At 33.0% G+C, this 17,815-nt stretch overlaps 1 protein-coding gene across 22 annotated transcripts in view; it reads right to left on the minus strand.

Annotated features, from left to right (window-relative positions):
* Window positions 1-17,815, minus strand: part of DGKB (diacylglycerol kinase beta) — a 786,786-nt gene that overhangs the window by 467,711 nt on the left and 301,260 nt on the right. For all 22 annotated transcript variants that reach the window (XM_021102444.1, XM_021102447.1, XM_021102453.1 and 19 more), the window contains one exon: window positions 13,958-14,056. In XM_021102444.1, coding sequence (XP_020958103.1) covers window positions 13,958-14,056 — 99 coding nt within the window. The remainder of the gene's footprint in view (window positions 1-13,957; window positions 14,057-17,815) is intronic.

Genomic DNA, 17,815 nt, shown 5'->3' on the forward strand with positions numbered 1-17,815 from the left:
AATAACTGCACAGGAGAAAGAACACCTCTTCCTCTGCTCTGGGTTCTTTGATAGGCAAACAACTAAGAGTATAAACTGAGAAGTTCAAGTGCTGGGCTTAAATTACAGCTCAAGTGCTACCTAACATGAACACATTGGATGACACCTTGTTTGAGTTTTTTCAATTGCAATTTCACAAAGCAGCAGTACATTATTAGATTGTGACAAATGCCAAAAGGAGAAAAATGGGGACGGAAAATGCTAGCATAAAAGAGACTGGAGGAAAATAGGCCTTAGATGATCCTGGATGAAGGACATTGGAGAATTGGCAACCAAATGAAATAATTTGAGAATATTTGTGGTTCGGATGAAATAGGAGTAATGTCACAGGGAATTGAACATGAGGTGATGAGCTGTATTCCTCCAGAATGTGAGTTTCCTTGGGCTAAATAAGAAGGAATTGGTGAAAGCTCCTATGAGTATTAGAAGCAGAATTTAAAATGATAGATTTTATCATCTAGACTGCTTAGCAAGGAGTGGGCATGGAGGTTTTCTGAAGGACTAAATTTTTATTCCATATAAAGGGAAACTATAGGATGAACATATAGGATGAGGAATAAAGAGAGGGTTGAGTCAAAAATCATTGCACTATGCATGAAATTCATTTATGGACAAAAGACATATATAAATCAATTCTTGTTCAGGTTTCAAGAGAAAGTTGAGACTTGACAAGTAATATTTAATAGCAAAACAGAGGAAGTATGTATATAAATACTTCATAATCACCTAAATTTCATCTGGAATCATTAAAACCACGGGTTACCTCTACAAGGTGGAATTTATTCTCAAATATATACTGGTGAAGGGACTCATTTTTATTGAACTCAAAATTTAAAAGTTAGAAGACAAGACTAATATAAAGCATTTATTTCTATGGTTACGAAACTACATCTGGATATTTTCCCTGCACTAATCCAAATCTTCCTTTGGAAGATATAAGCAGAAATACCAACACAAGGGTTGACATATATTTGGGAGCTTTTATGACACAGTTTGGGGCAATTTAGGCTTACCAATATTTAATGAGAACAACCAATTTTGTACATCCTTGCCAATACTGATATATATTTGCCAAAAATGGATAGAAAAAGTAAATTTTATTTTTTAGTTTGACATTCTTGGATATTTATAAGCTTTAAAACTATTTTTAGTTATTTGCATTATTTTTACAAAATAGGGCTTTTTGTTGTAATGATTATGTTTATATTGATTTGTAAATTTTTGTCTTTACAAATTTCTAAAGAAATTTTTGATGGGTCAAGGCTATCAATCCTTCATTTTTCTCTCTTTAGAAAAAAAGTTCTTCTGCAGGCAACAATTAAATCTTTAATCCATGCTTGCTTTATTTTGGAATGGGTATAAAGTAAAATTTATTTTAATGTAGCTTCTCATATGGTTATAAAGTAATCTAAACACCCTGATCTCTCATATGTTACTAGATTTGACATATGACCTTCATTACACATCACACCATTACATATAGTTCAACATGTTTGAGACATTTAGATTCTTTATACCTTCCAGAGCCACTACTACATCATTTTGATCTCTGTAGCTTTAGTAAACATATTAGGATTTGTTAAAACAGATCCTTCCTTATTACTCATCTTTCTCAAAACTTATAATGTACACATTTATTCTTGGAGGCAAAAAAAAAAATCTTCTAGCAAAACATATTGCATGGGAATTGCTTTAAGTTGATGAGTGAATTTGAAGAAATGCAGGTTCTTTTTAGTTCAGTTTCATCTTCAGTGTACTTAGACTTAAGAGAAAACTTTAGCTTTAATTTTTTGTTTAGGGGTAGCATAATATCTTTCCATTTTGTTGCCATTCTTCTTTGCACTGCAAGAGATTTTCTTAATCTTCTCCCTCTAATTACCAATTCAGTTGTTCTCAGGGTTGCTTTTCCCCTCTGCAGATACTGATATATTTTAGTTGCTGCTAAGGCATAATTTCTGTCTCTATGTATGTTCTTAATCTTCTAGATACTACTTTTCAATCAGTTATTGTGAAGTAGGTATTTACATTAGTATTCATGGTCATGTAAAATTGCTAACATCTTCTTCTGCTTCTGCTTGATGCAATGAATCTTCATATATGACATCTAACTAACTACTATGCTTATTTCTTCATTTCCTTGTTGCAGAATTATTAGTCTTTTATTTTGGCACCAAATAGACTTATTTATACTAAAATGCACTTTAGTCATAAGCCATCAGTCTGCACTGACAATTGTCATAAAAACAGCAAAATCTAAGGAAACAAAGGCTACTATACCAATTACAGAAATATTGTTTAAGTAAAGTCCCAAACCAATACAATTTTACATGGATGAAATTAATCTCCCATCTTAGTAATAACAGTAACAAGGAAAGAAATGAATGGTTTGTTTTTAAGTTGTGACTACTGTCAAGCAACATTTCCTTCCTTTTCCTAAGACTACCAAGAATCTCAGGGGCAAATTTGTGAACTACTTCTGTGAACTTTTTAGGATGCTGTGACATGAATTTCTAAGTCTAAATTTGACACAAATTTTATTATGTTTTATATTGCTGCTTACTGTATATCCATATAAACTATAAAAACTTGTTGGTAATAAGTTGGTAATAAGTGCAGAATAACAATTCACTAAACATACTCTCACATCCTCACTTTTAAATCAGATCCACAGGATATTCTTCGCTTTATCTGAGTTTATTTAATATATTTTAGATTTTAAAAATTTTTAGTCTTTCTTTACATGGTGTTCATTTTTGGCTACATGATTCTTTCTTTCCTCCCTCCTCTCCTTCCTTCCTTCCTTCCTTCTTTCTTTCTCCCTTTTTGAGCCACACCCGCAGCATATGGAAATTCCCAGGTTAGGGGTCGAATTGGAGCTGCACCTGCTGGCTTATACCACAGCCACGGCAATACCAGATCTGAACTATCTGTGATCTACAATGCAACTCACAGCAACACCGGATCCTTAACTCACTGAGCAGGGACAGGGATGGAACACGCATCCTCATGAATACAAGTTGGGTTCGTTACCGCTGAGCCACAATGGCTCACTCCCCTGTCTTAGATTTCTATCAGATTTTCAATTAACTGAACTTCCAATTTATGTCATATCAGACTTTTGATTTTCTATAAATCATGACAAAACCAGTTTGTTTCCTTAAAAACTTATTTTAACTTTCTCGGGGTACAGTAATATTTTAGGTATAAAATATCATAGAAACTTGTGGGAATATTTTTGTAGCCCTATTAAAAAATAAGCAAAAACTAAGAGTCCTAACAATAGAATTTACCATATTTGTTAGGTTAAAAAATTATAATAAACCATAGAATATGAACTGTTCTCCTATATTAGACCCTGATTATATGTACACATATTCTGTATAACATAACCTACATTAGCATAAAGATGGGTTTTTCAGAAACCAGTAAAACCAATCTAACTAAAACAATGTAACAGCTAAGTGGTTCATCTCTCATGTCTAGATGATGGAATCCTCACTTAGTGTCCTAGGTCCTTTTCAGATTTCTTGAGTTCTGTCCTTTTAAAATACATGTACATGAAGACTATGCCTTATCAAATGGATCTATACTAGTTTACAAATATTAAAGCTCTCTAGTGCTTAATGTGTTTTTTTATTGGACTGTAAATCAGAAAACCACAGGCAAAAAATAAGAACATTTAGAATTTAATTCTATATATTCAAAAATAAATAAAAAGCAGCTCTCCTTTATGAATAATATCATGAAATTGAGCCTGAGTTACATTTTCAAAATAGGGGGGAAAATGAGATTCCTTCTTGCCTATCATTACCATGATGACAATTATGAATTGATCTATAATGAATATTAATTAAATGAATATTAAGTAATGACATTGATGAAACATTTATTGAGCGCTGACAATGTGCTTTGTCCCACTCTTAGACAAAAAAGAAAAGTGCATAGGTACAAACCCATGATCCATTACATAAAGAATTTTCAAGAAAAAAGTAACTGTGGTTAAGGTTAAAGAGGTAAGTGCAAAAGAAGGGTGAAGCAGCTGAAATGATATTAAATAAAGCCTGAAGCTCCGTGTGGCAAGTCATATCCTTAGCCAACTGTTCACGCCTCTCCACCAGACACTACACTTCTGGGAGCTCTCTAACTAGTACAGGAAACAAGGTTACAGAGAATTCAAAATCCACGTCTCAAAATCACAGAGAATTCAAATATCTCCCTTCCTCTTTTAATTAGCTGATATTTAGTATTGACGTCATCATCATTAACTGTTGCTGGTTAGGTTAAGTGAAAGATGCAATTGAAAGAGCCCATAATACTTGGACTGTAGCAAAGAAACACATGCTACACTTCCACTCCCTAACAGGCCCCTGACATTACTGAGGAGTAAACACATGCTCTAAGGAAAGATTTAACATATTCTATGCTATTTAAGACTTACCATATCTACAATGCATAATTTAGGAGAATTCTTATAATTGTGGAAGAGCAAATAAGATCGGAGGAAGAGGAAAAGTTAATATAGACATATGGTTCTCGGAGGGTGTTATACCTAGAGATACAGAGATTGCTGCTTCAGCAACACCACCACTTGGCCAAGTTTGCAGAGTCACAGCAAAGAAGAGGGAGAAGTAGAACTGTAACCATTTGAATCAAATCTTAAGGCTATGGTTAAAATTTATATTTTCTCAATATTTTTGTCTTCCATTCTAACAAGTTTTATTATTTATTTCGTTGGCATCTTTAAAGGTTAATTTAAGGTAATACAGGATATTATAATAAGAGAAAGTATTCTGGGAAGAATATACCACAACTGGACCAAAAGAAGCACAATGCTGAAATATTCTTTATTTCATATCCCTTTTGGTCAATGAATACTACATTCACTGCAGATTCTGATAATATCATGTCTGTTTCAAAATAAGATAAAACAATCCTGTGAAATTAGTTTTTAAAATACTTAAATGATTAATAGTTTATCATAAAACAAATTTTTGGCTTAAGGATGCATGTCAATCATTGTGTTCCTGACTGGAAATATATAGTACATGAAGAACTTAACAACTATGAAATCTAATTCATTTATAGAACAAAATAATACAGCATGGGAAGAAAATGATACTTTGCAAAGTATTGATTAGAGAGTATCTTGGAGAAGCCAGTCTTTATAAAGTTATTCACTAAAGTATTATTTACAAGATCAAAATAAGGAATTAAAAACATGTTAATATAAATTGTTTCAACTGAATTATATCTTCAATAAATGAAATAATATATAACTATTAGTAAAGGTTTCATAGTATATATACATATACTATATAAACACTGAATTATTAATGATCAGTTTAATGTAAAAATATGATGTCATATGATATGTCAATTTTAATCACAAAAATGTCAAAAATTATACATTTAGAAATAAGAGACAAACTTTATGGTTCTATACAGATAGACAGATAGATAATGGTTCCTACATAAAATTTTAAAAATTTTAAACGTTTTTCTCTATATTTGATATTATTTTCATAAATTTTATTTAATAAATGCATATTAAATTCACTTGCTGACTCAACATAATACTTATAACAGTCATATTAGATGATACCAACTGAGTACTTACTATATAATAGGATAGTTTCAAGGCATTTTCATGAATTCATTAATTCCATTTCTCAAATGAAATATGTAGGTACAAAATGTTGTAACTTGCCTTACATCATGATACTAGTGAAACAGATTCAAATACAAACAGTATACTGCTAGAAGTAACTAGGTTGAACCAATATGCTCTCACACTTTTAATGTATGGACAATCTGATTGTTCCACGTCCTATCCTGATAAATAAAGATGGTGAGGATTCAGTCATTTGTTTAAAGGTGATTTACATGTACGTAGTTTTATTCATATATTTCTTTAGATCTTTTGCCCTTTTGGATTGGATTATTTGTAGCTTGTTACTGGTTTATAAAAATTATTTTTACATTCCAGACACAAATCATTTGCCGTCATTTTGTAACCACTTGAAAGGGGCACAGCTTGCCTACAGATCCAGTATTTATGTTAGAAACTTAAGTTTCTTGTCTTCCATCCTTTCTGGATAGCACTATCCCATACTTATTTCTGCTTTCTTTCTCAATTGATCTTTTCAGTGGGCTCTCTGGAAACTTTTCTCAAAAGAAACAAATTATCCCTTTTAATTCTAAGTTACTACAACTTTATAACACTTTTGAAAAGAGGTGGCTCATTCTCTCAAACATTACTTGTTCCATTACTTTGCTCTTGTTTTAAATGGAATCTCTTGGCTATGCATCAATATCATCCTTTCTCCAGCCCTAAAGTAGAATCATTTGAGACTTTTGTCTCTAACAGTTCCCCCTTCTCCCCTTATTCATTACTGTCATATAGCAACCATTCCATCAAGATCCTGTAATTATCTTGGGTGGTTTTATGGACGGCGTATATAGACCATCCCCAGAGTTCCTTGACCACTGACATCTAAGGAACTTCCTCTGAACACCAGCTGAGGTGCCCAGATCCATGGCTGCATACTGGACTTTACTGTCTCCTGGAACTAAACTATTTTGAAGTCAAATCAAACACTAAACTTCTTCTCTCTGCTACAATCTTCTCTCCTGATTCCCCAGTTTTTCTCCTCTGTTGGTCTTTTCTGATATTTGCCTCACAAACCAGTAATTACTCTCTCATATCTCCCCTTCTCAGTGCTTTAAATTTATGATAATTCATACTGCCAGCAAGATTATCTCTCTAAAACACAAATCTGATCATGCAGTCTCCTATTCACATTGGATAGAGGCCAAATTCTTGACAAGAAAGGCTAGACTTTTCACTACCTCAGATCTTTTCTGTCTCTCTAAGTCTTACCTTGATTTATAAGCCTTAGTAGATATTCTGCAGTTTCAAGATCTCACTCTGTGCTCTCTTATTTCTGAGACTATTCATATGAAGTTCACTTTGCATTTGCCAGCCAAATCTTGATTTTATTCAAGATTCAGCACAGGTATCATATCCTCAAGAAAGTTTTCATTTACTCTTGAATTACCCTCAGGATGGATGAAGAATCACTTCACTAAAGCCTCAATAAGTTAATGTTTTTCATACCCTAATGTGTAATCTGTTTCGCCGACTTGTGCAATAAAATCAAAATTACAGTAAATAAGAGAACTGTTCTTATCTGAGTTTTTAGCTCCAGTGACTTTAATAAAAGCCAATGGAAAGAAGAAAGAAAGGAAAAAGAAGAAAAAACAGAAAGAATCTAGCACTGCAGATAGTGTGTATAAAAATAATGTACTTGGCTATCAGCAATGATCTTAAAAATATTTAAAAGGCACAGAGCAGTTATATAAAGAGTGGATATTTATATGTAATATAAACTCAAGTTTAAAGAAATCAACATTATATAGTCCCTATATTTTAATTTATCAACTTTAGTAACATATGTTGATATAGAAAATTACTAAAAATTAACCTCTTATTTACAGAATAGAACCTTGCTTTTAAATTATAATGAAAAATAATTATTTTATATATAGAGAATTTTAAATTAAATTATGGAGCTAAGTATAACAGAAATGATTTTTCTGATGATCATCATTCACTGTTCAAATATAAAGTTTAAAAAGTTACTTCTTCATGAGATATCTCAAGTATGGCAGAATGAATTGAATAAAAGCCTAACCCAAACTGAAGAATCATTACAAAAACATTTTTGATCACAGAGGCCCAGTTAGCCTGACCATTTAAAAATATATAAAATCTATAATTAATGTAAGACTACACCATAATTCTAGAGAAGCTGATCAAACTTATAGCTCCTACTATAAAATTACTCTAAGAATCAAAGGGACTCTTGCCTATTTGTTACCTAACAAATTTATGTACTATCAAAAGTAATTTTAAAGTACTAAATGAGGCCATTATAGTGAAGGGAAATTTATGGAAAGGATAGCAATAGTGTTATAGATTAGCAGATAGAAGTAACATATACCCAAGCATCATGGTCAAATGTCCATATAAATCTAACTCTATGTTTCTTAGGGACAGAAAATAACAGATGATAGTAAAGACTCACAGAGTCCATAAGGTAACAAAACATGATGAAAAATGAACAGAGCTGAGAGGGCCTTCTGTTAAGTAATGAAGGCATTACCAACAACAATATATCTTTCCTGTTACAATGGAACACTTTCATATGATTAAAACAAACAAACAAACGAACAAATAACCTTCCAATGCAGAATGAAGACAAAATGGTGAATTCACATTTAACTAAACCAACACTGTAAGGGACTTAAGCAACATGGACCAAGTCTCTCTTGGGTTAAGGGTAAAACTTAAAACATAAAAGAGTGGGTAAATTGCATGCTCATCAGGCCATATTTTATATGAAATATAATAATTTCATATATAATTTCATATATAATTTTTGACATTGACATTTGATTAGAACTGGACAGCAGAGATTCCTGAGTGTGATCCAAAATAAGAATCAAAAATGCACTTTTGATGGAGTTCATTAATGGCAGATAGTCTATTTTGACAATCATGAGGTAAGGGTTACTGGCCTTTTATAGAAATTAAGATGCTGAACAAGAGTCCTTACTGAATAGATAAGGACTTTATATTTGATTAAAGGTGGGATGAGGGAAATCCTTGAAGAAATCTACCTTTGTAAATGGTTCTGAATTATCTTCAATATGGCAGAAAATGAACTGTGGTAATAATCATTTTTGCTGGAAAATCATCAAAGAAAGAATCATAAACACCTAAACACAGTATGGGAAAAAAATCTTGATAAATTTTAAGCAATTAAGTTTTTTGATAGTATTCTCAAAATATGCTAGATACCAATTGCAACTCCAGAAAACAGTGACTATATTTAATATTTGGAATCATGTCTTGCATTTCTATTTTAATCTCAGAGTAGTTGGTTTTAAACCATTTTTATGGCCATCAGCATTATTAAGACATAATCTGCGGAAGCCATTTTTAGTGCATGCTTATAGAAACGTGTCAGCAGTGCAGTTAAGATGCTCACCTTCCTAATCTTTATAATAGGTGAGCACATATGTATGTAATCATTAACTTAATAAGTGTTGGGGGGATTGAAGATTGAGAGGGGGTACAGAATTTTTTGAAATAAATAAAGATAATTAATACCTGAAAAGATCTTCTAAAATATAAGACTGCTGGAATGGACTTTGACCTTGAAGTATTTCATTAAGAAGTTTCAACCAGGAATTACGAATCCATAATGAGTTTATATTTTTATTCTATAACCAATTCCTGATCGCAGGGTTAAAGGCAAGGGATAAAAATCCTCAATAAAATCATACGTCATGTGTTCTTCATTCATAGTTTCTAGAATGAGCTAGAAATATTGATAACCACTTTGCAATAACTGTGTTTGACATTCACTTGCTCTTTGTAGAGAACATTATCATAAGAAACTGAGACAACTGAGATATGTTTTTAAGAAGAAAATTGTTATTAAAAAATAAAAAAAACCAAGATCATATGATTTGTGAGCACTAATGATTTTCTTTCAATGAAAGATTAAAAATATACTGCAGGTGATGCAGTGTGAAATCACTCCTGGGAAGTTAAATAGAGTTCACAAATTGAAAAGCCTCAGAGCCCATCAGTTGAAGCACATTAAGCAATTTTATGTGCTGAACAATTTTATTAATTTGTTTAAAGTTTTAGTATTTAAACAGTTAACGGGTTTAAGAGTCAATGTATTTGTTCTATGATCAGAAAGTAAACTTTAATCTCTACCTAACAAGTCAGGGGAAATTTTAAGGCAAAGTGATTTAGGCTAATTAACATGTACAAAACCACAAAGGCTTTAGAGAGCAGGTGTACATAGAGATAGAGTAGTTCAAATCTTTGATTTCTAGGGAGTAAGGTTATATGTGAGCGACTGGGTGACTTGAGTTGTTTCAAAAGTCTTATTTACCATGCTAGATAGTTTGGCATTCAATTAGGAATCACTAAAAATATTTTAAATATTAAGCAGAAAAATATTTTATTGTATTTTTTGAAAGTGGATCCATGAAGCTGTGTGGAGGGTGCATAGGAAAGAGGGAATTCAGTGATAACGCTCCTAGTACTAGGACAATTCTGCAGAACAACTGGGGAGTGACATTGAGACAGTTAACGGTTGGGTTGAAGAAAAGAAAATGAGTAAGAACATTAGAATAATCTGCCTAATGTGATACTGAAAGATGAGACATAAATGATAATTATTATTAGGTTTCTGGCTTAGAAAATTTGGGAAATGAAGGTTCTGGTCTCTGAGGAAAGACATATAGAGAAGGCCAACATTGGAATTTGGAGAAGGGGCAGAAAGGATTATCTGAGTGTACAAGCTCTGGGTTCCCATTCTAGATTGTCACTTCATAGTCATGTGACATGGGCAACTGAATCTCTATGTTTACCAGGTTCCTTATATGTAAAATAGGGATAGTTACAATATTTATCTTATGGCATCACTGTGATGATTAAATTAATTCAGACTTGTCATTAGCAATAGCAGCAACCCTTTAATAATGTCAATTGTATGACATTCATTCTTTTTTAGAATGTTTTTAATTTAATTTTTTAATTTTTTATTGCTATTTCCCCAATACAGTTTTTTTCTACTGTACAGCATGCATTCATTCTTGTAACTTGACACCAATACCTTTGATTCCAGCAAATTTTGATTCCACTGTAATCAAACATACTTTGATTACAGTGAGATCATTTTAATCAATGATCCACACTGTATTTTTCCTAACATCCCTACTGTACTTCACTCTTCATGTCCTTACTTCCCTTGTTACCCAGCTTAAATTCCATGCCCAATTCCTATAATCACTCCTTTGTACACTCTCAACTCCTTTGCTTCTCTCCTTTCATCGTACTGGGCAAAACACAATCTCATGAATGCTGGTCCATGTCTATTCTACTCCTACAGCTAGAAAGTAAATGGAGAAATTTAACAAGATGTGACCCATCCAAGGTTACAAATCATTTTCTAAACTCATGATTATTAACAAGAGAACACTCATTATACCGTGGCAGTCATACAGTATTTCCCTTGATCCTCGTAGCTCTCACTCTCTAGGTAACTGTTATGTAACTTCTCCCAATCCTCAAAATTTTCATAACATCCTTGCTCTCATCAATGATGCAGCTTCCTACACCTCTAAGAAATTCTAAGTGTCATAGCTTATTTTTTTGGTTCTCCCTCAACTCACAAGTTAGACTCTTCTTTTTATCAGTCACATCATTCTCTTTCTTGGTTCAAACAATCTTATGGCTTCCAACTTCATTCACAAAAAAAGCATTAGTTAGAATGGTCTAACTTGTCCTACACATTTGAAAATCTTAAGACATCTTTGACATTCTCTACTATTATTCCTCCTGCAGAATAAGATCCAGCCACTAATTTCTTAATGTTCTTTGGATATGTCAGGCTTCTCCTGCCCTTGAGTCTTCCCTTGCCCTTCTTTGGTGACTCCTCTGTCCACAAAGCTTGGTCCCCAGATAGATACATGGGCAATTCCCTCACACTCCTCAACTCTTCATTCAAATAAACTTCAATAAACTTTCTTTATTCAACTATTCCTTGGTAAATTCTTAACTATTTCTTTTATAATTGCAGTTTAATCATTTCTTCTCTTCCTGTTTTAACTTTGTCCTTTAAGTTTTAAATACCACCAGTATATTATTAAAACCAGGTACTAAATAACTTACTTCTTTATTAACATTTCACCCCACTGGAGTGAAAACTTTATGAAGGTAAAGATATAACTTGTTTTTGTAGTGTTCTCCCTTCTACTGTTAATAATACAGGGCACATACTAGATATTCAATAAATATTTTTGGATGAATGAATGAATTAGCATAGCAGCTGGTATGTATGTGTTCAATAAATGAGTTATTATTATTCATATATAATAATAGTAATAGTAACAACAACATATTGAGCATGTAAAACAACACGGGACCTCCCGATTGCAGCTTTATAGTTTAGAGATTCAGATGAGGAGGAGGAACTTAACATAAGTTAATGCATAGTAAAATAAAGTGAATAAACAAGACCTCACTTGGAAGAAGACTGGAAAGTGATAGCATGTGAGGGTAGGGCCAAGGGATGAGCCAACACAGGGCAGACTGAAGTCCTGAAAACCAGTAAAGATATTAAAAGGAAGCATCCAGAGACAGAAGAAGCAGCTAGAGAGTGTGGTATGGTGGGTGTCAATGAAAGGTAGACACGTGTGAAGGATGAGGTGGTTAACAGTGCTGAATACCTCAGAGCAGAGAGTGCCAAGGAAATGATAACATAGCAAATGTTGAGATACAAATCATGATAAAAACTGTAGGAAGATTTAATGAGTGAAAATAAATCCAGTATCAAAAGTGTCTGCAAAAGCAATGAAAGAGTTTGCAAGATTGTTAGCAACAAGAATATTCATTGATCACATGTTCTTTACCTGTGATTCTCTCAAGGAAAGAAAGAATGGAATAATAAAAGAATTTTTCTCATGTTTGAACATGTATAACCAGAGGTTGACATAAATGGGCCAAAGAAGTAGCCCCCTAGCTTACTGAACTGAAGAGAGTTCGACCCAGATAGCTGGGTAATAGAATGACATGATAGATTTCATCTTAGAGTTAAAATCTGAGATCAAGGATGAATCTAAACCTGTGAGATCACTATAATTTTTTAAAATAATGCAAATGTTAAAAATTCCACAAGTTCTTTCTCTTTAAGAAAATCATACAAAAGTATAAAAAATTACTAAAATTCATCTAAAACATAAAGTATTTTAATATGACTCATTATTTTTAATTAATCTTATTTACTACAGGATGTCTAATATATCTTACATGCAGAAAGTAAATTTAGAATTAGTAATTGCTATCCTCAGCAATATGGAGGTTTTTTCTTCTGCTTTTTATTTGCAGTTTGAGAAAATAGTTTTTAATTTTTCTTAAATAAAGGCATTTAAATACGACCAGTATTTTACAGATAATTACAAAATGAATCATAAGTGGGTGCAAATTGAGTAATTTGATTAATTTCTAAGTTGACCTTTAGAAAAGTATTTGTCTAACATTTCTTAGTTGTTGTATTTTATTATATCAAACCGAAGTTCCAGCTAGTTAATTTCCATGTTGTTTTTTAAAAATGAGAAATGCATTATGGATATAAAATAGTTTGTTTTATAAAATAACTGTTTCACTTTAGAAACAATTGGGATTTTAAAATGTTAATATGAATATTATCTTTGAATATCTGCTTCTCTTTCTATCAAGATTCGTTCTTTTCAGGTTACTTACAGATTTGTAACTTGTATATTTATTGAATCAAGTGATTATTTTGCAGTCAGTTAAATTTATTAGTCACTAATAAAAGATAAAACACAGCTAATGGCAGTCCATAGCTTTCTTCAAGGTATGTGTCCTCATTTTAAATAACCTCTGACTTAAGTGAGAGACCTCACTATTGCAGATATAGAATTTGCATCTCCAGCAAAATTGCCAATAAGAATAACTTCATTATTCTGGGAAGTTAGATCTATAAAACATGTAAAATGTAGATGTGTTCTGTCTATACAATTTCTGGTAAGTACAGCACGATCAGTGATAAAACCTGAGTCAGCTTTAGTCAGAGCATACCTTGCCAAGACGTTTATTGTGCCATGAAGGAAAGAAGACATACAGTGGACAAAGGGGTCTTCTCTGAAGGGAGGAGTTTTTTTTTTTTTTTTTTTTTTTTTTTTTTTTAAGTTCTAGAGAGTTCTGCCTTAATCAATGGAAAACGGTCTCTGGAAGTATCTAGTGGTAGAGCATATCAGTTGGTCTTAGAAACCCCCAGTTATAGCAGAATGATGAGAAGGAAAAACTCACCAGTACCACTGGACAGATTGTTGTGGGTGGTAAAATATGGTCCTTCAAAGGTCCGCAGTCACACTCAGGTTTTAGATGAGAAGCACATTTATTATGCAGCTAGGGAAGGAGAAAGAAGACACTATCAAATTCTGCATGACAACAGCAAACATGGAGCAGATTATATTTCCACTGAGATACGGCAAAAACAATAAAGTATTACAAGAACAAACAGGATCATAAAGGGATTCATATTACATTTGCCCTTATATATTCTACCTTAAATAAACTGTTTAGCAACTTTCGTGACCTAGCCTATGCACCTTCCAATTCTCATAAATGTTTATATTAAAAATGTGCTTTAGGTTTTCCACCAAAAAGCCTGATTTCTTTCACAAACACACATTATTGTCCATTACAACGCTTCCTTTGCTTATCTGTTAGCATAATCTTGAAACCACTATGCACTGTGGATGCTTTTTTTTTTTTTCTTTTGACCCTCCTGTTTTCTCAAAGTCATTCCAAAGTGCACAGCTCAGTATGGGGCATAATTGATCCCATCATTAGTTTTAACTTTCTAATTCAATATGTAAATGTAACCAGAGATTCATCTCAGTAGGAACAGGATATAAATATAAGAAGATGATTATGATGATAAAAATTTATCTTTATATTGTATTTACCAGCTCTTCACTGAGTGTATAATCATACAACGTGTTATTTACTTTTCGACATGTAAGAACCTACACTGATATTTTTTATCAAGCTTGGTCACAAGTTTAACTTAAAGTGTTATAACATAGTGCATTAAATAGTAATTTTTTAAAAAAATTGAAGTGGTAGAACTTATTGGAGCCATACTGAATTGCTAAGGTAGTAGTTGTTTAAAGGCATCTAGGGAGTTCTGTCTACTATTCCTTGTCAATTTAATATGAAACATTCATATTTTAGAAAAACTATTCATGTTAATAAAATAACATATCTTGTTCCAAACCAAAAATGAGCTGCTTCATTTTTCAGCTGTGTATCAAAGGCCACCCTGTCTAAGTCATGGTTACATTAAGTTCCTAAGTTCCATAACAAACCTATATTTATAACAGTTAATTAACAACCAATCAGAGGGGTTTAAGGAGTGTTGATCTGCTGCTGGTGACAGTAGATCACTACTACTGAAGGGGTAATTCTATTGTCCTTGAAGCTAAGTCCTCTATCATGGTAACACCCTGCCTTGAAGTTAAGGCTACCTGTACTGTAATTAACACACACTAGACAACATTACATGAAATAAAAGTACCTTTAACGTTCATCTGTAATTAGCAATTCTGCTTCTCAGTGTCCTGTAAACTCCTTACAAAAAAAGGGGGTTTAATATTATCAGGTATTTCTGATCTTTGTTAAGAGGTGAGAAGAACTGAAGATAAAGAGGCAAATGAAGCCACATACAAAGCAGAACTAAACTCTGATTTGGCAAATGAGATGTATAGTTTCCTCGAAATGAAATTAGTGACTGGTTTAAATACATAGTTGATTTATTAGATTTAATCAATTTTCTTAGAATAAGTCATGGTCCTGGAATCCTGCATTCAGCCTTAAGTTTTACCAAATGTTGTAGGTTTAAATCTAATCTTTCACCAACTGAGGTCCTAACTCTTGGTACCTGTGAATATGAACTTATTTGGAAATAAGATCTTTGCAGATGTATTCAGGTTCAGATGAAGTTATACTGAATTAGCTTGTGCCCTTATCCAATGACTTGTGTCCTTTTAAAAAGAGAGAAATCTGAACATAAAAGACAAGTATGGAGGGAAGAAGGCCATGTGACCACAGAGGCAGAGAACTGGTGACTCAGCTGTGAGTCAAGGAACACCAAAAACTAAAAGCCACCACCAGAATCAGGAAAAGACAAGAGAGGAGTCTTCCCTACAGGCTTCAGAGGGAACATAGCCCTGCTGACATCTTCATTTCAGGTATCTAGCCTCCTGAATTACGAAAGAAAATATTTCTGTTCTCATTTTGCTGTTATTTTGTTATGGCCACCATAGGAAACAAATATATGGATCTCTATGAAACCTGAACCCAAACCAAAGACAGGCTCTGTGTCTTAAGTCTCCTTTGTACTGTGGTGCCACAGAGAAAAAAACTTTTGCTTTTTGATCCTGTACAACCTGTTTAAAACTAACAATGCAAGACTGTAAGAACTCTGTACAAGTAGCAAGATTTGAGACAAAAATTCTGTGTGTACAGAGTGAGAAAGTACTGAATTTGCACCCTTGACTGGACTTTGTAAAGCTTTACATGTGACTCTCAAGGACAGAAGGGTGGGGCACTCTGAGTTTCTTGACAGCACTGAAAACAGATACACAATCTGAGGGCTCAGCCTCCTCCATGTTTCCACACAACTGATCTCCAACAATCTGCAACTGATACAGTAATGGATGCTGACTCCTCTATACAGTAATATGGGGCTACTGGGTGTAAGAAAAGATAACAAAAATAAAATGAATTTAATGGTGGCTTTTGGCAATGCAGGTTAATTTCCCAGCGAAAAAGAAGGAACTGAGAACTCAGGTAGAACCAGAGTTGATAAGCTTTACAGAACATGTGTGTAAGGGATAATTCTTTATATTGTAGTTTGAAGGTTTCAGAGTAAAAGTACTGGCAACTGGTCCTACGAAATATTATTCTCTGCAGCATGGAACTGTCCAGTTTGACTGCCACGTGACCTATATCCCCAAGCTTTGCCTCGGTATCTGGAAGGCAGAGTCTTTGCAGGAATTTGGGCAGGCAGCAGGGTCTACAAGAAAGTAGGTATCCCTATTGTCACCAGTGAAACAGGGAGACACACTGCAAGAATATTCTCCTCTCCAAGAAGTGTGTATTAACTAATCACCTTATAGTTTTATTAACATTGGAATCTGGTAGCTGCTAAATATATTCAGGTGTCCATCAACATCATGACACTGTTTGTAGCCAGAGTGTCGAAGCTTGAGGACACCAGGTTGGAAAACACTGATCATCGCACAATTTGAATACCAAATCTAGTTAATTGACCATATTGCTCAGAGACATATTTGAGCACAAAATATAAAACATGAAAGCCAATGAGAAAAAATGCTTATAGTTCCCGGGACTATTTAATCAAAATTGAAAAGGAACATCATTTTTGCTGTGAAACTAAAACTTCTGTGAAAAATAAAGTCTATTAAAAAAGAACAAATATTAACAACATAGAAACCATATAACAGAATTTAAAAGCTATTTCACCCTAAAACTATCTTAGGTTACTGGTAATGTTCTGTTTCCTGATCAGGTACTAGATACACTGGGTGTTCATTTGCGCAAAGTTCATTGAGTTCTATACTTAAGATATTTATACTTTTCTGTATTTATGCTATTTTTCTATAAGACTATAAAAAGGGAAAAAAAGTGAATATAATCAACAATAAAAACAAGTTGCCTAAACTTGTCACCATGACATTTTATATAAAAAGACAGAGCTGAGTTCTTCTAGATCAATAAGATACTAAAGTCCGACAATTTTCTTAAAGATAACCCAGATCTCAAATCAGCAAAACACAAAAGAGCCTCAATAAGAAAAGAAATAAACTAAGATATTGATGAGCCTTGTTTCTTAATGAAATGGCCAATGGAGCCCCAGAGGAAATAAATTATCTTCTTTAAAATGTTTTTATTTTTGTTCACAGTTATCTTTGCATTTTTACAGAATAAGGCATAGAAATCCTCAGGTCATTATTTTATTATACGTACAGAAACTTCCATTCACATTAAAAGAATCAATTCTATATCTAGGAAATTTATGAAATACGAACCAGCTATTCCTGGAAGTGAATTAAATACTTGGAAATAATTTCAGAGTTT

Source organism: Sus scrofa, chromosome 9, assembly GCF_000003025.6.
Source record: "Sus scrofa isolate TJ Tabasco breed Duroc chromosome 9, Sscrofa11.1, whole genome shotgun sequence".
Taxonomy (NCBI): domain Eukaryota; kingdom Metazoa; phylum Chordata; class Mammalia; order Artiodactyla; family Suidae; genus Sus; species Sus scrofa.